This window comes from Grampus griseus, assembly GCF_964374135.1.
Source record: "Grampus griseus genome assembly, chromosome: 5".
Classification (NCBI taxonomy): domain Eukaryota; kingdom Metazoa; phylum Chordata; class Mammalia; order Artiodactyla; family Delphinidae; genus Grampus; species Grampus griseus.
Genome location: NC_138998.1, coordinates 68,917,131 through 68,938,645, shown reverse-complemented (window position 1 = coordinate 68,938,645; position 21,515 = coordinate 68,917,131). Strand labels below are relative to the sequence as shown.

The window sequence follows — 21,515 nt, the reverse complement described above, 5'->3', positions numbered from 1 at the left end:
TGTGGGGTGGGGAGAGGTCAGGTTAGGCTCTGAAGAAAGAGTCTACCTATTGTACAGGGAAGAAATTGGGGCATGATTTCTGAAGGAATGAATGGTAAGAGATCTTAGGAAACAAAAGGTTGAATGAAGAGGAGAAGGAAGAGAAGGGAAGAATGTTTCCTCTTCTTCCTTGGAATCACTCATTGGTACCTTGGAATGATTTCCTCAGTAGACTGACATCACACGTATTATTTCCCAGAATAGGATACAGAGCATCATGTTGCCGAAGTATTCTCTGCTCATGTAATTTGGGGGGGAGCATTTTGAGTATCTTCTTCATATGAGTCTAAGTTCTATGGGTAAATTCCATATTGTATATTTGCTGGTCCTCACCCTGTTGTGTAACATGAATACACTTCCTTCCATAAAATGTAGGAAAGCAACAACATTCCTTAAGAGCCAATGTAGAAATAATGCCCTTTTGAGTTTAGGAAACCTACATTAACATTGGAAACAGTTCAGTGCCTGATGGAGAAAGAGGGAGCTGTTACCATTTCGCAGTGAGTGGGAAATCATACCAAGTGATATTGCAGCATTTCAACAGCTTGCTTCCAAAAGTAAGTACTGGAGAAATGATGCGTTTTATTTTGCTCCTCAAATTACTGAGATAAAAAAGGGTAAGAGAACAGTGAAGGGGACGATCAGCGAGGTTATCTCAGAGTTAGGAAATAAACACCCCCAAACAGGCACTGTGCTTTCAGGAGTTTCCCACCCCCCTAAACCTCCTGGTCCAGCACATGAGCATGGCCTCCTGTCCAGCTTTTGAGGCTGGTACTGCCCCTCGCCCCGCCCCTGGGGCCAGTCCAGCCCCTGCGTCCTTCCTCCCTCCCTCCCGAGCAGAGAGAACCTCCAGCTAGTTCCAAAGACGCTGCCTGTTTTTCGTGTCTGTTTCTCTCTGAAAGTCACCAACTCATGTCAGGCTGAACTCTATTCCCCTTCCTGCCTGGATTCTTAAATTACAGCAGAAGGAAACAAAGACTTCATGGTTTATTCTCAAAATCATTTGTTATCTTGTCGCTGTGTGTGTATTTTCAAATAGTGCCCTGCAGGGTTGTGCTGTCAGTGGGAAGGAGATAAGTGGAGAACGGAGCCCAGGGCAACAACCATCTGTTAGCAGTGTCTTGAAAGTCCTGTCGCCTTACCAGTCAAGGACCATAGAATCTAGACCCCCCAGGCTTCTAGAAAGCCGTTAGTGCAGTTCCTCATTGGAGAGACTGGAAAGCTGAGGCTCAGAGAGGTTGTCTCTTGCCTAAGGTTTGCACAATTTGGGGCAGAGCTAGGAATAGAACCCTGATTCTCAACTCATGATCTATTGCTCTTTCCTCTGCTTAGTCTTCAGTTACGGAGACAGTGTTTATTAAAAAGAACTGTATTTCCTTAAGCGTTTTAATCTTATATGCTCTTCTGCTTTTTAGTTACTTTTTATTCATTAGCGCTTACCCCATCTTGGAAAAATGGCCTGGAACAAAGTAATAGACTTGTGATGGAAAACTGAAAGTGAAAGTTAAATATTTTTTCTCTTTTTTCCCTTTCCTGACATTTGGTCTAATGTCACACCACCCAATGCTATATTAAAACGGTGGTCAGGAGTCATTTTTCAGGACTGTTCTTTTATTTTAAAAGTGTTCAACTTTCTAATCTTCTTGCAATCGTTGTTTTTCTCTTTAGATTCTGGTGAATGGAACAATTTTTGCAAGAATGTTCCCTGGGCAGAAATCTAGCCTCATTGAAGAATTTCAGAAATTAAAGTAGTTGTTATTGCATGAAAAGAGTGTATTTGTTATTTATTGCTGTGTAACAAATTACCCCAAATCATAGTGGCTTAGAATAACACCATTTTTTTTTTTTTTACATTGCTGTGGGTCAGGAATCCAGGTGTGCTTAGCTGAGTCTTCTGGTTCTAGGTCTCTCACAGGTGTAATGAGGTGTTGGCCATGACTGTAGTCATCTTGCGGGGGAAGGATCTGCCACCAGCCTCACTCATGTGTTGTTGGCAGGATTCAGTTTCTTGTGGGCGGTTGGGCTAAAGAGTCTGTTTTTTACTGGCTGTTGGGCAGAAACCACCCTTGTTTCCTTGCCACGTGGGTCATTTCATAAGGAAGCTCACAGTGTGTCAGCTAGCTTCCGTGAGAGAGAGCAAGTAAGAAGAGTCAGAGGGAGAGAGAAAGAGAGGGAGAGAGAGAGGTATGACCATTTTTTATATCTTCATCTTAGAAGTAACATCTTATCCCGTCACTTTATTCCTTTCATTAGAAGCAAGTTGCTAGGTCAAGTCCACACTCAAGGGAGGGCATTAGACGTCATGAATACTAGGAGGTGGGCCATTTCAGAAACTGTCTACCCCGGACAGCATTCCTTCTGTGGCCCATAGGGCATATCTTAGAGGAAGATCCCCTGCTTGGATATAGAGTATAGAAACAACAGGGGTTTGTACAGCTCAGAGTGGAAAAAAGTGGAGAAGTGTGAGAGTTATCACCTGGAATTATTTGAGGTTGGTCCATCAGAAGCTGTGTGAATAATTTCAGGTCCTCCAGGAAGGAGATGAAATGGCATTTTCACTGTTTTGGGTATTGAGGCCAAAGTCAGAAAAAGAAAAAGTCCTTTCTTATCTCCTTCAAAAATACAGATGACCAAGTCACATCAGAGTGAAACGGTTCTTCTTGAGACCAGACCTATGTATTACTTGCTGGGACTGTTACAATTTCTGGACTGCAGATTTCTGGAAAGTGAAAAGGAATGGAGAGTAGTGAAACTTAGATAATTGCTGATAAGTAATAAATAAAATCAAGAGACTGCCTTTGACTATTATTTTTTGTTGCCCAAGCATTCTTAGGGAAGTTTCCAAAACTGCTTATTAACTCCCATAATGCCTCGAGGCTGGGTTAGTAACAAGTGTTTAAAATGACTGTTTTACTTACATGGTCATTGTATGATATTGGCTGAAGAAAGTAATTTTACCCTTCTCAAATACCTGAGAAGTGTTGCCAACTTAAATGCTTACTTTTGAAAAGCTGTATGCCCCTAAAGAAACATCAATTCAGGAGGATGTATGCTGTCTCAGAATAAGTTATCCTCTCAATTTCCAGATCTTGATCTTCATTCAGAATTTATTCTTTATTCAGACAACACTAGAAGATGTAAGATTCCTCGTGTGATATAAAGACTAAATATGTACCTGACGCCTGAAGAAAGGAAGCCATTTTCAGCAAATGTGTATAGTCTTGATATGTACATGAACACAAACAAATGTTTATAGGGTGATTTTCATATATACTAGCCAAATAGTAGGTTAAACCGTATGAATCTGTTTACATGTGACAATTTTTTTTTTTTTTTTTTTTGCGGTACGCGGGCCTCTCACTGTTGTGGCCTCTCCCGTTGCGGAGCACAGGCTCCGGACGCGCAGGCTCAGTGGCCATGGCTCACGGGCCCAGCCGCTCCGCGGCATGTGGGATCTTCGCGGACCGGGGCATGAACCCGTGTCCCCTGCATCGGCAGGCGGACTCTCAACCACTGCGCCACCAGGGAAGCCCCACATGTGACAATTTTTGACCAATAAAGATGGCCGTTTCTTATGTGTCAACTAATAAGGAAATTCTCTGAGAACTTCATTTTTCCCTGTATTGTGTTATTTCATGTGTTTTTGGCAAGTTACCACTGAGCCTTTAATAGTATTGCCATTAATCAATACCTCCGATGTATTATTTACTTATAATAGAAGACAGTGTGTCTTGCATCAGAAACTCCTTTTCTTTAGTAGTAGCTTTAAATTTTACTCTTCCCTTTATACTGTTGTGTTTGTACACCAAACTGGTATAGGTGGGGCAATGTTATCTCATTTTCACTCCAAGATGCATCAGGAATATGTGTATATATCTCTAGTTATATCTATTAAACCATTTCCCAAATGTTTCTCTCCCTAGTGTCTACATGTTAAACTTTCAGCAGCAGTCAGCAACCAAAACACAGATGGACTAGGTTGTGATCTGTGCATTAGGGTGTGGAAAGTGCTGTGATTATGACAGCACACACTTCAGCTTGGTCTTGGTGGATATAATCCAACAGGACTTCTTTTGAAGTGTGTGATCATCTTTGTGGACATCCTTGGCAGTATCACCATCACTTCCATGTGATTGATTGATTGAAACAATTTAAATATACAAGGGCATTATCCCTCTGGGAATAGTTATCTCCAAGTCTTTTTCTTTCAGCCTGATTCCACATGTGTTCAGGGGACACACACACACACACACACACACATCGCGTGTGATCTAGTTATGATGGAAATTACTCAAGTGAGGCATTAAGCTTAATTAAAATTAAGCATTAATTTTTCTTATCCTTTCCCCTGCAGTTATTATGTAGGCATGTGTGGAGATGGAGCTAATGACTGTGGGGTGAGTAGAAATTACTTCTTCTAATGCAGGGGGGGTCACTGATATCCTTTTAAGGACCCCACATCTCCTGGGGTCTGACTCTTCACCCTTCTGCCAACAATCACATCACTTAATCATTCTGATGTTTGTATTCACTTCTACTGGAGTGTGGGTTGAACGTGGTTTAGAGTAAAGTGAGATGAGTCACTTCCGCTGTTTTCTAGCAACTCCTAGAATAATAAAGACAAGGGAAGGCTACATAGGCTCCCATATTTCAGACGCAAAAGGGACTTTTCAAGGCTAGCTGGTTTAAATCTCTCCTGTTATAAATAAGGAAATGAGACTCAGGGAGGTGAATACTTTTTTTTTTTTCCTGAAGTCATGCAGCTGGTAAAGGCTTAATGAAGGAAGAATTTGAAACTGATGGTAAAGCTTTGACTTATGTGTAAATTGTGTTTATCCCTGCCGGATTTCTACACCAGGGTTACTTTTTACAAGTTGGCTATACCCCAAAATTCTTACACTCAGCAAAATCATAGACCAAATTATTTGGTCATTACATACAATAGCAAACCTAAATTACAAGATTCTCAGCAGATTACTTCTCTAACACAATAGAAGGCAGTGCCTATTTTATAATCTGAGTTTCGAAGATATGGTTGAAACAGTAGCTTACTTGAAGATTGTTGTACATAAGAAAATATTTTAGGAGCTAATTTGTGGAATGAGAAGTAAAGAGAATTGCTTTGTATTTCCAAAGTCTATTAGATACTTAAGGTCTAGGTATTTGTTTTACTTCCTTCTTAAATATTTTCTTTAAAGTTCTGTGAACAGCTATGTTCATAATTAGAGATCTGTTATGAATTTTTCTGCCTCATACTTCATGAGAAGAAGCTAGTTGTTAGTCTCCTCTTCCAAATCTAGAGTGAGTACCCATTCTCATTAATTATGTGGAATTTAGAACAAAACAAATAAACTGGATGTTATAAAGGACATAGTCTCTTCCTCCGAAGAGTTCATCATCTGATGGGGGAAAAAAATCATGCATAAAACTAACCCTAACATAAAGTAGATGGTCCTAAATTACATCACAGAGATATAAAATATTAAGGGAGAAAGGAGGAAGAAGGAAATATTCTAATATTAATTGAACATGAATTTAGTGTATACTGGCCATAGTAAACAGGTACTTTGCACTTTCTACAGAGCTACAGAAATACGAAATCTCATTTTATGTTCGTACAATTCTCATAGGATTAGGGGCTCACTGGACTGCTCGTTGGCCACTCTCTGCTCTGGGCATTCTCTGGACAGTTTCCAGTCTTGATGAGAAATGAATTAGCCCTTATATCAGTGAAACAACATATATTCTGGAACGATTCTCTGATGTGTGCATCTGGTCCTTTCCTCCAGTGAAGATGCTGTATGCCCCACACTTCGTCCCAGCAGTTAGCTGGTTGGCCGGATCAGGCAGCCGGCAGCCTAGGAAAAGGTGGGAATTAGTTTTTCCTATAGTTCATGAAGGTGGCCTGATAAGTGTAAGAAATGTGATTGTAAAGGCCCTCACAAAGTTCCATCCAAATTCTGTCATCTTTTTAATAGATTTCTGGAATGAGTCCTTCCATTTTCTTATCATGTCTACACCCCCTCAACCAATACACACACACACACACACACACACACACACACACACACACCACTCTTCTACCACTGGGTCATTGTTTACTTGGTGCCTCTTTCATTGGTGACTGCGTGTATCCAGGTGGCAGAGCAGCATAAACAGAGATCCAGGGGTGGGAGAGTGCAATGTTATCAACTCTATAACGTGAAGAATAGCCTCGCGCTGTTTGAAGAGTTAGAGCTTGGCCTGAGGAGTCGTGGGTGTAACATGGCTTTATCATTCCAGGCTTTGAAAATGGCTCATGCAGGCATTTTGCTGTCAGAACAGGAGGCATCTGTGGCCTGCCCTTTCACCTTGAAAACACCCAACATCGAGTGTGTGTCTCATCTCATCAAGTAGGCCACCTATCCCCTTTCTATCCCCTGACCGACAGGCTCACTGTCTGGCTCTGGACAGAATTCAACTATAATTGAAAGTGATAAGCAGAGGCTCGGGTAAAGTGCTACTGAGTATCATTTAAGGGGGCCATGAGTGCTGCTTGAGAATGCTGGTAAAAGCAACAAAAAGTGACTTATGCTGAGCTTTGAAGGACACATGGCTGTGTCATGTGGACAGTTGAAAACTAGAGTTGATATTTAAAAACCTATTGTATATCTTACTTCTCTCCTTTATTTTGTATGTTGGATGCTTACTGGAACCTTTATCTCAGGAGTTGTGGATGCGGGGGAAAGAGAAAAGGAACCCTCCACCAGAAAGCTTCCCCCAGTAGTGTTATGTCTCCAAAATACAAATTAGTGAATACCCAAAGTGATTGCACCAGAGACTTTTACAATGGATTGGCAATTGGATTAGGGAAGGGGAAGGAATTAAAAACTGTTTATTTTCCCAGTATAGCTCCCTTACATCCACTGCACTCTCATTTCTGATCTTGTCTCTACTCATTTTTTTTTTGGTCTAATTATTATCAATTAAATAAAGGTTTTATTGGCTAAATAACTAACGAACAACCATAAACCCTATGATGTGATCCAGGCCAGTAGCTATATGTAGAGATTCATGAATTATTATTCTTAACCAGTGTTTTGATTGCAATATTAGACACTCAGTATTTGTGTGTACATTTGCTCTAAATTAACATTAAAACAAATAATGACATTTTTAGGGATTTCTGCTATGGCTCAAACTTCAGGCTGACAATGGAGAAGGACGATATAACATCCAAGTAGCACATAAAGATATAAAACAATAGAAGGCCTGGTTTCTATGAAAACTCCAAGTACTGGGCCTTGAGACTTCCCTGGTCGTCCAGTGGTTAAGACTCTGTGCTTCCACTGCAGAGGGGCACAGGTTCGATCCCTGGTTGGGGAACTAAGATTCCACATGCCACATGTCACAGCCAAAAAAAAAAAAAAAGAAATTTATTCATACAGTTAAGAATAAAACATCAAATTTTTTTTCATTTAACATACCCTTTTTATTGAAGTATAGTTGATTTGCAATGTTGTGTTAATTTCTGCTGTACAGCAAAATGACTCAGTTATACATACAATTACCTTTTTTTAAATATTCTTTTCCATTATCACAGGATACTGAATATAGTTCCCTGTGCTATACAGGAAGATCTTCTTTATACATCCTGTATATAATAGTTTGCATCTGCTAATCCCAAACTCCCACTCCATCCCTCCCCCCCACCCCACCCCCCCTTGGTAACCACAAGTCTGTTATCTATGTCTGTGAATCTGCTTCTGTTTCATAGATAAGTTCATTTGTGTTGTATTTTAGATTCCACATATAAGTGATATCATATGGAATTTTTCTTTCTGACTTACATCAGGTTTTATACTGTGTGCATAACTTTTTTCCCTCTGATTTTTCCTGTAATACTGCGGGGTAACTTCAGGCCATCTTCACGGCCGATGGTCTGGAGCACATCACAGAATGTTGAGGTTTATACAAAAAAAGACAACCATGAAGATCTCAGCAGGTACCTTGGTGCATCTGAATGTGCAGCGGCCGTTGGGAATTACCTAAATGTGCTAGCCTCTGAGTGGCTACAAAGCAGCAAGACAGCTTGACCCCTGTCCCTGAGTACTGGGTGCCTGTACCTGTGTCCTTCATGCCCTCAAACAACATCACCTCCCCTACCTTCAAAGCAGCTTCCCTTGCTAACTCCCATGTTTTCTGCTTCTGAGGACCGTTTGGTCCTTAGAGTGCATCTTTGAGGCTCAGAACATCAGAGTGCTTTTAACTCTTTCCTCTTTCTCATCCCTGGCGAGCCAGGCATTATGTTTTAGTGGTGTGTCTTTTGGAGAGTCTCTCCAAGCCTTACCCTTAATATCTCTATTGCCTTAACCTGGTTTGTGTCATGGTGACTACATATCCAGAGTGTTTGGGACACTTGCCAGACTTCATGCTTCCCAGCATCAACACAACCCATGCAGGTCTTTTAAAATATTGTGCTTGAAAATGTGGTGGATTAAGAATGAGACAGAGCCTTGAGCTGGAGGGCTCACATTCCAGTAAAGGGTATAGATATATGCAGATGTAATTGCATAACACAGAATCTTCTGCCTGATAAGTAATAGGTGCTCAATAAATTAGCTTTAAATAAATGAACGTCCCAATAATATAGTCATCGTTCCAGTAGTTCAGGATGATAACTCAAGCCAAAAGGGAAGGTTTCAAAGGAAGGTAGCAATTTGAAGGATGGATAGGATGTATGGAAATGCGAAGGAGGTGGGAGGGAATTCCAGGTGGGGGAATGGAGAGCCATGTTCAGAAATGGGGTTTTCATTGGAGGGTGCAGGGACCTGATAGCCAAACTGGGCTGGAAGGCTTCTCAGACGGGATCTGTGGAGGGGAAGCTGGAGTGCCAGGTGTGGAGGCCTTACATAGGGGGTTCAAACTCCAGGACGGTTGCACCAAGTGCCTACTTGATTCATCCAAAAGACAGTGGCACTTGAACTTTGGATGCCCTTTCTCATGCCCAGTGCATTTCTGGAGGCAATATACTGTTTTAAAATACAAGTCAGGGGGCTTCCCTGGTGGCGCAGTGCTTGGGAGTCCGCCTGCCGATGCAGGGGACACGGGTTTGTGCCCCGGTCCAGGAAGATCCCACATGCCGCGGAGCGGCTGGGCCCGTGAGCCATGGCCGCTGAGCCTGCGCGTCCGGGGCCTGTGCTCCGCAACGGGAGAGGCCACAGCAGTGAGAGGCCCGCGTACCGCAAAAAAAAAACAAACAAAAAAAACAAGTCAGGATGTTAAATTTCTCTAGCGGCAGATGGCTTAGTAAGACTTCAGGGTTAGGCTGGTTTTACCCTTGCTGTTCTTGATGCGTGACTAGTCCTGAGAAAACATCCTCTAGAGGAGCAATGAGGTACAGTTTTAGGTACATGGGTCCAGATCCACAGGTTTCCATTTTTATTCTTTGAAACATGATTGACTTGTTATAGTTCAAGTCCTTTAGGACAAGGCCTATGCCTTATTCATTTCTCTGTTGCTGTGCCTACCACGGTACCTCAGAGCATTTGATGAACGTTTGTGGAATGCATTAAGTAAATGAGTGAGCCGCTTAAAATTCACAACCATTTGGAATAGCAGTCATTTTAGAGGCCCATGCCAGGTGTGGAGGCCTCGCATAGGGGGTTCAAACATTCTTCATGCCTTACCATTCTAGATTTTTGCACTTTTTTGTTTTTTTAAATCCGGGTGTCAGTTTTCCTGGAAATGTACAACTGTAAGAAAAAAGGATGAAATCACAAAGTGCATGTCAGAAAACGATCCAGGCTTCACATGCTTGCCATTCTCAGCTGGTCTTCTGCTCCACCCTCTGCGCTGAAAACAAAAAGGCAGTACCTCGCAGCCTGGTAGAAAACATCCACCCAAAGCATCCTGGCTCATCTCCCACCAGAACCTTCTCATCTTGTCCAAGACAATGTGGTTGTTAGTTTGGCTCTTTGGGTTTTATTTCTCATGTCCCTGACCTGTTGACGATGTTTGAGCAGCGGTGTCCATGTCACTGGGAACTGGAAACCAAGAGGATGTGGGCTGCCTCCCATGTGGATTTGCTTCTGCCTTGCTTGTCAAGAGGAGGCTGCAGGAGGGCTTGTTTGCCAAGTTCCCCACTCCTCTTACTTTGGCCTGTCATAATCCACCACCAACCAGACCCAGTTAAAGGAATAACAGTTCAAACAGAATTTTTTAAAGAGGGTAATATTTACTTTTTTATTCTTATGTATTTATTTATTTATTTATTGGCTGTGTTGGGTCTTCATAGCTGCGTGTGGGCTTTCTCTAGTTGCGACGAGCGGGGGCTACTCTTTGTTGAGGTGCGTAGGCTTATCATTGCAGTGCTTTCTCTTGTTGCGGAGCACAGGCTCCAGGCACCCAGGCTTCAGTAGTTGTGGCACGTGGGTTCAGTAGTTGTGGTGCACGGGCTTAGTTGCTCCACGGAATGTGAGATCTTCCTGGACCAGGGATCGAACCCGTGTTCCCTGCATTGGTAGGTGGATTCTTAACCACTGCACCACCAGGGGAATCCAGTAATATTTGCTTTTTTTCTTTTTTATTGAAGTATAGTTGACATACAATATTATGTTAGTTTCAGATGTACAACATAGTGATTTGCCATTTATGTACATTATGAATTGATCACCTTGATAAGTCTAGTAACCATCTGTCACCATACAAAGTTATTATAATATTATTGACTAGGGACTATTTACTTGCTAAGCTGCAATTTTTACCATTGTCTTTATCTCTTTGGGTTCCCATACCAGCTCACATTATTACCCTGTGTTCTTCCTCGTGTATTGAAACCAACAAACCCATTTCATCTCAAATATTGGCGCCACATCTACTCTCCCTATGATGTGAGAGCACCTGGCCCTTAGCTTTATGTCTCTAAGGGACTTTAAAACACACACGGGGAGCAAGTGTTGCTAGGATGGAATGAATCACAGGCGAGTCAGTACTTGACATTTTGCACCTTGTCACAATGTATTGTGTTTATAATGTTCATGTTAATCTTCTTAATTCATTGCAAGCTAGTTGAAAATAAGGACTGTGCCTGATTCATTTATATCCTCCATGACTCTGAGCACAATGCTGGCACCTTATAAGCCTTAAATAAATGTGAACTTATGAATCAGTGGGTGAGGTAATGATTGAAGGAAAGAATGAGTAAGTGAATGAGTGGTTAAATGAATAATTGAGAGGATGAATCAGTGATTAAGTGACTGTATATCAGCAGGCTATTAAAATGAGCTCCTTTTAAAATATAAAAGAGACTGGGAGATATGTGTCATATATAACCAGTTACTTTTATGTTTTCTTAAACAGAGAAAGCCTCGCTGCTCTCGTCTTATCCTTGGGGGTGAGATCATGTACGGTATAATCCACTTTATGGGTACATCACTGCTCTACTGGGTATGAACCAAAATAATTTCTTCCTAGTTCTAATTGCATTTATATCCCTTGTTTATTTGGGGGAGGTGGTGCAGCTCTTACACAGGATTTAATGTTTTATAAATAAATGACATTTCTCAAAATAGATGTCTACAAACTTGAGAACTTGATATAGCTGTGCATGAAACACAGAGCCAGAAATAAGTAGATGTGGCTCCGTTTCTAGGAGTGCTGTTCTTCTCTAGATAACCTGAGACACTTGACCTCCTCCAGCCTCTATTTCTTCACTTAGAGTATGGAGAGAGCATCAGGGGAGCCTAAATATAACTCAGCAGGAAATGCATCCGTCTCCAACTATGGAGTATTTTTGGCAGACTAAGAAGAGATAAAAAGAATGAAAAGTTGTTGAATTTGACTTTGAAGGGCTCAAAATCTGGAAAAATTCCCACACCGGAGCTTTAGTTCTGAACTTGCCCAGAACTTACACGTCATTAGTAAAGGATTAACAATTCTGTAAAAATGTTTTGAAAAGACTTTTGAAATGAAATGATAAAAATAATCATCTAAGAATTAATTAGCTATATGGAAGAAATATGTATAGGTTGAAAGTATTCTGCATCGGTTCAGTCATAACTTACTCTACAGTAAAATGATCCACCAGGCTCAGGGAACTCTGTGGGGAGGGAATTATTGTACTGCTTCCCTAAGACATTTGAGTGGTGAAAGCAGGGACCACAGGACTCCAGCCTCAGTGGGCTATTGATTGCAAGAAGCATACACAGAGGCTAAGGGCCAACTAGGTGGGTAGAAACAAGAAATGGATTGGGAGTCAGGAAACCTGGATTCAAGTTCTGCCTCTATGACTAAAAACAAATTAGATCTTGCCCTTGGCCGAGCCTTATCTGCCTCCAGGAACTCAGGCTGACTGATTTCCAAAGCCCTGGATAGTTCTCTGAAAACTGCTCCCAGAATAAAAAGTAAAGCTGTCTTTGAAAAGCCCTGTTCCATCTCAACCTGCTTATATGTAATTTTACCATTCTGAGGGCAAAAGAATATGAGAAGGAAATGTAAAAAGACAGAGAAAGAATTGGAGGATGAGAGGAACACTGAGAAACTATTTGCGTTCTCTGAAAATTACAAAAGCAGAATTTCAGTTCCAAAGTCTCCATGGATAGAGTTGGAACCAGTCTACTCTGAAACCATTCACTCTGATGGTCTAGACCTAAGTAAGAGTGCCCTCCAAGGACCTTCACCTGGAAACATCTTGACCTTGAGTTCCCTCTCCAAGGGACCAGAAATATTTTCATTTGCGTCAATGTGGTCTGTAATATGCATAGAACCAGATTATGATTTAGTGCTCAGTCAATAGCTATGAAGCAGAGAAACAGACTTGGCAGCAAAAGGTATTGCAAGGCAAGTTCCTGGAGAGTATCGAGCTGACTTTCATGTTTAAATACTTCAATTCCATAAATGTGAACTGAAAAGGAGTTCTATGTCTACACAAACCTTAGAAAGGCAGATGGTATACCACAATGAAGCCTGCAATGGGCTTTCTTGGGGTGGGGAACTTGTTCAGTTTGTGAAAGTAGACGGACTCCAAGAGAACGATGTTGTGAACTCAATCCATGGATGAGGATGGAGAGAAAAACATGTTGAATGATTTGAAGCCTTGACTTCAAATTTTAAGTATGAAGTCCCAGAAGAACTTTCAGGCTTTAATATCTTATGTTGAGAGTTCAACTATCCAGGCTAAGTCTACAGCTGCAAGAATTACTATGGCCAATAAGGAGGGTGTTTCCCAACTGACTGACTCTCATTGCTAATATGGGATTAAGTTAAACACTGGGAAAATAGTGATTTGGTTTTATTCTATCCAATGAGATGCTAAAGATGTTAGGTAAGTTCCTTTCTTCCTAAAGTGGGGAGAAAAGTAACAGCTGCTTCCTGACTACTTTCGAGAACAGTGTTGGGAATGATAAAGACAATATGATGGCAGAAGCCTCACTTATGTTTACTTTTCTTTCCTTTTCAGCAACTACAGCTCTTCAGAATTTACCAGTATCTCATGCCAGATGTTGCTACTACCTTGATGGTCTGTTTAACAAGTAAGCTCTTTAGCAAAGTAAACCATATTAGTTGCATTTATCCATGAAATTCTAGAACTATTCATACAAATAAGAGGTTCTGACAATGACACATCTTAACTACCAAGACTTCATTACCTGTGAATTTTTTGAAAGTGGTGTTGGCAGTAAGTTGAGGCTTGAAGTCCTCAGACTTGGCGTTAATATGTCCTGATAGAAAATAGGTCTTAGCCTTAAAAAACTGTCAATGCATTCTCAGTTCTTTGTAGGTTTGTGTCTTGTACAAAGAAAAATGTGCAAGAAATCCGGGAAGGGAAATCTTTGAAACCCAAAGGTCATTTTCCATTATTCAGCTATGCTTTACATTGACGTGAAACCAGACTTTTTCTAGGTCTTTGACGTTTGAGAACAAATGCTATCGCTTTACTGTAGTGGAATTCTCTCAAAAGCAAGGTGCGGCTCACAGCAGTTATTGCTTATTTCCTTCCTTTGAGATGACACTGATAAAGTATTTCCTACCAAGGAACTTAGAGCTTGATACTAACTCTTAGTAAGTGAGAAAGGTGACTGCCTCAACAGAGAGCAAAGAAAAAGAATGATATACTCACCTCCTTTTCCTTGTTCAACAAATGAAGTGTTACGAAAAAAACCAGATAAAACATGCAGGAATGCAGGATATTAACAACCTTGAGAATTTCATGTAGCATCTTTTTTTTTTATAAGCAGATATTCATTTTTAATTATTATTTATTTATTTATTTGTTTTTGGCTGTGTTGAGTCTTCGTTTCTGTGTGAGGGCTTTCTCCAGTTACAGCAAGCGGGGGCCCCTCTTCATCGCGGTGCGCGGGCCTCTCACTATCGTGGCCTCTCTTGTTGTGGAGCACAGGCTCCAGACACGCAGGCTCGGTAGCTGTGGCTCACGGGCCTAGTTGCTCCGCCTCATGTGGGATCTTCCCAGACCAGGGCTCGAACCCATGTCCCCTGCATCGGCAGGCAGATTCTCAACCACTGCACCACCAGGGAAGCCCCATGTAGCATCTTAGAAACATGAAAGTGATATTGAGGTCATATATTATATTAACCCAATGACAAAATTTACCAGTGTCAGGGATGTAAGTAATATCAATTTTGATTCTTAGGGTTGAAATGTCTATTTATAGCCCTCTAAAATATTTTCTATGTGTTATTAATATTCACGTGACTGGATAATTTTGAATCCTTGATATTGCTTCTAGAATGTTCGCTGTTTTTTAAAGGAATTTGCATGATTTACTTGTGAAGATGGACAATGATGTTAAAAAGAAAAAAAGAATACCAGGATGTTCCAAGAGCTACGCTAGCAGGCAGTAGCGTGAAAGTGAAGGCCACGGCCATCCTCTACCACGTCCTATCTCTGCAACCTTTGGGAAATTATTTACTAAATAAATAATTGACTCATATGAAAGGTCCTTATAAGGTTGTGAGGATCAGATAACATACCACATGTAAAGTGTATAGTACAGTGCATCACACCCTGTAAGCCCTCATTACAAGATGAATGATATTGTGCTACACCCATCCTTTTTGTCTTTTTTTTTTTGAGATGACTGACTAATTTGGTGAGCCCTTGAAAAGACTTAGCCTGTGTACAAGTAGACTGATGGGAAATTCAAAAACATGGGTGGTAGCCTTGCCACAGAATTGCCAGATGACCTTGAGCAAGTTGTTCTGAGCTTTTGCATACTTAATTCCATGATGCTGGTTATGAATTTGACTCCCAAGGTAATGGGTATACTTTATGCTTTCCTATGGCAATAGCCTGCTGGCTCTCATGCCAGTTGGTCATTCTGTGAAACTTACCCTCTCATCTCAGAGCGAGTTTGGTGGGAGAGTTTGGATGACTCAGGGCAGGAACCCTGTTACCAGTGGGAGAGAAAAGTCTCAGAAGGGTGGTAGATCAGAAGCATAGTGTTCTATTTGAATGACAGCACTTTATCAATTATTATTCAACAAATGTGTAGCTGTCTAAGTAAATGGTGAAGGTGAAAAAAGAGGGTGGAAACTGCTATCTTTGTTTGTTTTTACCACCTGCCTTCAAACACTATTGCTTTCCCATCCCTGCAAGTTCAGTCATCCTACAGGCAAATCATTTCCTGGTCAATTCTAGGTATTCAAATGACATCATCTTTAGATATAAGAAGTCCAGGTATTATAAATTAACATTTCATGTTTTCATCCAATGCAAAGTTTTCTTCCCCAGATGAAGCCTGACCTATGGCTTGGAGCAGGCAGTGGGAGAGAAGGCCATGGTCTCTATTTTCCTTTGTTTTCTACTTTCACCCCTGCTTCAGCAAATATAAGCGGCAGGACCCCAGGACTTTTTGCTTAAGTGGGGGTACTCTAGTTCTCTCCTGTCAAGTGCCCTCTAACAGGGTAAGCATCTAAACTCAGGCACTTTGCATGGGGCTCACTGGTGAGTTCTTGAGTTCTTCAGAGATTCCCAGTCCAGCGCTCTAGACTAGACCACGCCCTGACATGTGTGGCCCTCTCTCCTCTGACCCCTCAGGATTTCTTTCAGGATCTGCCTTCTAGTGGTACATATCACAAAGCCTTTTTCTTCTGCTGGGCCCTCTAGCCTCAGCTGAACAGTCCACTGGGCAGATTCCTTCCAAGATAGCTCTAGCCTGGCTAGTTTCCATCCCTTCTACTTGACGTACCAGATAGTAGATGTGTAGCTTGTTCTCACTGCTGCCCCTTCTCTCTTCCCTTTGATATTACAGGAAGGGGAATGAGAGCCATTCTCCACCCTGGCCACTTCAGGTCTCTCCTGGAGTGGTTTTTATGACCTCCTTTCATTTGTGTTGTGATGCTGGGAAGAAAACCACAGTTCTTGCTTCTCCTAACAATTCCCGTTAAAGAATCTCTTGATCATCTCCATGGTTTACTCTCATATAGTCTGTACATAGGTAACTGGAGGAGGGGGGATGGCATGCTTACAGTTGAAGGACCAGTGTGGATCCCTCTTGGTAGGTACTATGGAGATATGGTAGTCATCTTTCTTTACATTAAATTGGCACTTACCTCTCACTGTCCTCAAATATGAGGCTCAGCAAAATTCCCCAGACAAGAGGAAAATCTCCATTCAACCTCCTCTTAGAAGTGTTCATCTCCTACTATGTGTTACGCACATTAAGTACCTGGGCATTAAAAGGCTGATCACTGATGTATAGAGTTTAGTGGAGGATTCACATACATGAATGGATGAAATACAAGTCAAAAATAGTGAGCACCAGAAAACAGCAGATGCTTTTGGAGTTTGGAAAAAGGGGATATTGTTTCTGATGATCTGCAGTTAAGGAGGAGATGGCAATGTAGAAAAGAGAGATACTGGGATGGCTTCATGGAAGAAGTGGCATTTGCACCAAAATAGGAAGGGTGAAAAGATTTCAAATATCTTTTACCAAAAGAAGGGCATTTCAAGTAGAAGGAAGCAGCATGAGCAAGAGAGAGCTGATAAATATAGGGGGTGAGTTTTTCAATTTGACCACACTGTAGGGTATGTGGAAAAAAACAGCAGGAGATAAAATCTGACGAAGTAGGTTGGGTCAGATCACAGAATCTTGACTGACAGGCTGATAACTGTGGACATTTATCTGCAGACATTAAGAGTCATTGATGATTGGACGATCAATGTAAAATCACTCTCACCAAGGCATCTATATTTCCAGGTTCCCCAGTTAGGACTTTGAACCTAAGCCTGAATTAGTATGGGACAAAGAAAATGCCATAACATTAAGCTAAGTGAAATAAGCCAGAGAAAGATAAATACTGTCACTTATATGTGGAATCTAAAAAATATAACAAATTAGTGAACATAACAAAAAAGAAGCAGACTCAGATAGAGAGAACAAACTAGTGGTTACCAGTGGGGAGGGTGGGGACGGGCACTAAAGGGGTTGGGGTACAAACTATTGGGTGTAAGATAGACTACAAGGGTATATTGTACAGCATGGGGAATATAGCCAATATTTTGTAATGACTGTAAGTGGAGTGTAACCTTTAAAAATTGCATAAAGTTTTTAAAAAATTAATTTAAAAGACCATAATGAAATAAATCTACCTAGTACATTCTCTTAGAGAATGTTTAAAAAAAGACAATTCTATCACATTATTTATTTACTTGCTTATCTATCCACACCTTGCCTTGTTCCCACAATTATTTTATTTATTTTTTTAACATCTTTTTTGGAGTATAATTGCTTTACAGTGGTGTGATAGTTTCTGCTTTATAACAAAGTGAATCAGCCATACATATACATATATCCCCATATCCCCTCCCTCTGTGTCTCCCTCCCACCCTCCCTATCCCACCCCTCTAGGTGGTCACAAAGCACCGAGCTGATCTCCCTGTGCTATGCAGCTGCTTCCTGTTAGCTGTCTATTTTACATTTGGTAGTATTTATAAGTCCATGCCAGTCTCTCACTTCATCCCAGCTTACCCTTCGCCCTCCCCATGTCCTCAAGTCCATTTTCTACGTTTGAGTCTTTATTCCTGTCCTGCCCCTAGGTTCTTCAGAACCTTTTTTTTTTTTCTTTTTTAGATTCCATACATATGTGTTAGCACACGGTATTTGTTTTTGCCTTTCTGACTTACTTCACTCAGTATGACAGACTCTAGGTCCATCCACCTCACTACAAATAACTCAATTTCATTTCTTTTTATGGCTGAGTTATATTCCATTGTATATATGTGCCACATCTTCTTTATCCATTCATCCGACAATGGACACTTAGGTTGCTTCCATGTCCTGGCTATTGTAAATAGAACTGCAATGAACATTGTGGTACACAACTCTTTTTGAGTTATGGTTTTCTCAGGGTATATGTCCAGTAGTGGGATTGCTGGGTCATATGGTAGTTCTATTTGTAGTTTTTTAAGGAACCTCCATACTGTTCTCCATAGTGGCTGTATCAACTCACATTCCCACCAACAGTACATTAGGGTTCCCTTTTCTCCACACCCTCTCTAGCATTTATTGTTTGTAGATGGCCATTCTGACTGGTGTGATGTGACACCTCATTGTACTTTTGATTTGCATTTCTCTAATGATTAGTGATGTTGAGCATTCTTCATGTGTTTGTTGGCAATCTGTATATCTTCTTTGGAGAAATGTCTTTTTAGGTCTTCTGCCCATTTTTGGATTAGGTTGTTTGATATTGAGCTGCATGAGCTGCTTGTAAATTTTGTAGGTTAATCCTTTGTCAGTTGTTTAATTTGCAAATATTTTCTCCCATTCTGAGGGTTGTCTTTCAGTCTTGTTCATGGTTTCCTTTGCTGTGCAAAAGCTTTTAAGTTTCACTAGGCCCCATTTGTTTATTTTTGGTTTTATTTCCATTTCTCTAGGAGGTGGGTCAATAAGGATCTTGCTGTGATTTATGTCATAGAGTGTTCTGCCTATGTTTTCCTCTAAGAGTTTGAAAGTGTCTGGCCTTACATTTAGGTCTTTAATCCATTTTGAGTTTATTCTTGTATTTGGTGTTAGGAAGTGTTCTAATTTCATTCTTTTACATGTAGCTGTCCAGTTTTCTCAGCACCACTTACTGAAGAGGCTCTCTTTTCTCCATTGTATATTCTTGTCTCCTTTGTCAAAAATAAGGTGACCATATGTGTGTGGGTTTATCTCTGGGCTTTCTATCCTGTTCCATTGATCTATATTTCTGTTTTTGTGCCAATACCATACTGTCTTGATTACTGTAGCTTTGAGTATAGTCTGAAGTCAGGGAACCTGATTCCTCCAGCTCCATTTTTCTTTCTCAAGATTGCTTTGTCTATTCATGGTCTTTTGTGTTTCCATACAAATTGTGAAGTTTTTTGTTCTAGTTCTGTGAAATATGCCATTGGTAGTTTGATAGAGATGGCATTGAATCTGTAGATTGCTTTGGGTAGTAGAGTCATTTTCACAATGTTGATTCTTCCAATCCAAGAACAGGGTATATCTCTCCATCTGTTTGTATCATCTTTAATTTCTTTCATCAGTGTCTTATAATTTTCTGCATACAGGTCTTTTGTCTCCTTAGGTAGGTTTATTCTTAGGTATTTTATTCTTTTTGTTGCAGTGGTAAATGGGAGAGTTTCCTTAATTTCTCTTTCATATTTTTCATCATTAGTGTATAGGAATGTAAGAGATTTTTGTGTATTAATTTTGTATCCTGCTACTTTATCAAATTCATTGATTAGCTCTAGTAGTTTTCTGGTAGCATCTTTTGGATTCTCTATGTATAGTATCATGTCATCTGCAACAGTGACAGCTTACTTCTTCTTTTCCGATTTGGATTCCTTTTATATTTTTTTTTCTTCTCTGATTGCTGTGGCTAAAACTTCCAAAACTATGTTGAATAATAGTGGTGAGAGTGGACAGCCTTGTTTTGCTCCTGATCTTAGTGGAAATGGTTTTAGTTTTTCACCATTGAGAACAATGTTGGCTGTTGTTTTGTCATATATGGCCTTTATTATGTTGAGGTAAGTTCCCTCTATGCCTACTTTCTGGAGGGTTTTTTATCGTAAATTGGTGTTGAATTTTGTCAAAAGCTTTTTCTGCATCTGTTGAGATGATCATATGGTTTTTCTCCCTCAATTTGTTAATATGGATTATCACATTGATTGATTTGCATATCCACAAGATTTTAATGCAACATACAAAGGCCACTAATAAGACAAGATATAATATATGAAAGGAAAAATCTAGGACAAAAGCAAGATGAAGTCAGAAAAGTCAATTAAGAAAATGCATGTCTTGAAGTCCAATTTGACCTTCATAAGTTTAGAAGCCATTTTGAAAGGAACTTGTTGTAACTGCACCCCTGTTCTTTTCAGTAAGACCCACTCAAATTAGATGAAGAAAATTGAGGAAGGGACATGTTTAAGAACCTAATTCTCAAAAAAATTCTGAGAACAGAAAGTTGAAAGCATCAAGGCTTGAGGAGGGCTAGAGTCCTCTTTCTTTATTTCCAAGAGACCATCTTCTGTCTTTCTTCTTCTTTCTATCCTTCCTGTTTTCATCTGACTTCTACTCATTCACTTTGCAAATGACCCCAGATGGTGACTACTGTTGAGTTTCCATAACCTTTCTGCGTGTCCTACTACAGCCAAGTAGCTCAACCTCTCAGTGTCATTTGCAAATCGTTTGGAAAGAAAATTTATAAACTTCTCTTGGGTAAGATGCCCAGTCGAGGCCAATCATTTCTATGAGTAAAGTCATGTAATTCAGCTCCATTTGGGCCAATTGCGCCAGCATATTGGAGGAGGCACAGTGTACAGAGAAGAAGGCTGTAGGAGGGATTGTATCTGTTATAGAAATACCTCTCTTAAGTTCCATCAGTGCTTCAATGAGCCCTTTCTGGGTCTTGGTCCCCTTGGAGAATCTGATGGAAGATAGAAATCTTCTCACCTTAAAAATCTCCTGAGGCACAATCAAAATTTTGCATGTAGCTTAGATGAGTTCACAAGACTCCTGAAATTTGACTTATGTGACTTGAAATGTCCATAACACAAGTAAGCCAACTATTTAGGAGAAACATACCTCCATAATATCCAAATGATGACGAACAGTTAAAAACTATACTTTGAGAATAGAATTTAAAAGCTGCTAAGTCCTCCCATACAGCAGGCTCTGTGCTAGGTTCAGTAAGGAACAGAAAGTGGAATGAGACAGAATTTCTTCTCTTAGGGAGCGCACAGTCTGCTGAATACATATGTAAACAATTAAACTTAATGCCAGACATTCTGAACTATAGCAGCAATATGGGTAATGTGCTGAGGAAACTCTGAGGAGGTAATGATTAATTCTGAATAAAATATAACACTTCACAAGTTTTTATTCCTCTGCATGCAATGTGATATATGTATATCTCATCATTTTAAAGAAACCTAGACAATTCAGAAAAGTTCTTCTAGTTGCTGGTAAACTGTTCTGCTGCCTGAGCTTGTATTCCAGGGCTCCTCATTT

The 21,515-nt window shown here is 40.5% G+C and overlaps 1 protein-coding gene across 1 annotated transcript in view; it reads left to right on the top strand.

The window, feature by feature from the left end:
* The window catches only part of LOC309823142 (putative cation-transporting ATPase 13A5), a gene marked incomplete at both ends in the record, with an annotated part of 101,348 nt that overhangs the window by 65,631 nt on the left and 14,202 nt on the right, over window positions 1-21,515 (top strand). The window contains 7 exon segments of the mRNA XM_082655304.1: window positions 471-596; window positions 1,708-1,787; window positions 4,394-4,436; window positions 6,322-6,431; window positions 11,380-11,414; window positions 11,417-11,466; window positions 13,478-13,550. Coding sequence (XP_082511430.1) covers window positions 471-596; window positions 1,708-1,787; window positions 4,394-4,436; window positions 6,322-6,431; window positions 11,380-11,414; window positions 11,417-11,466; window positions 13,478-13,550 — 517 coding nt within the window.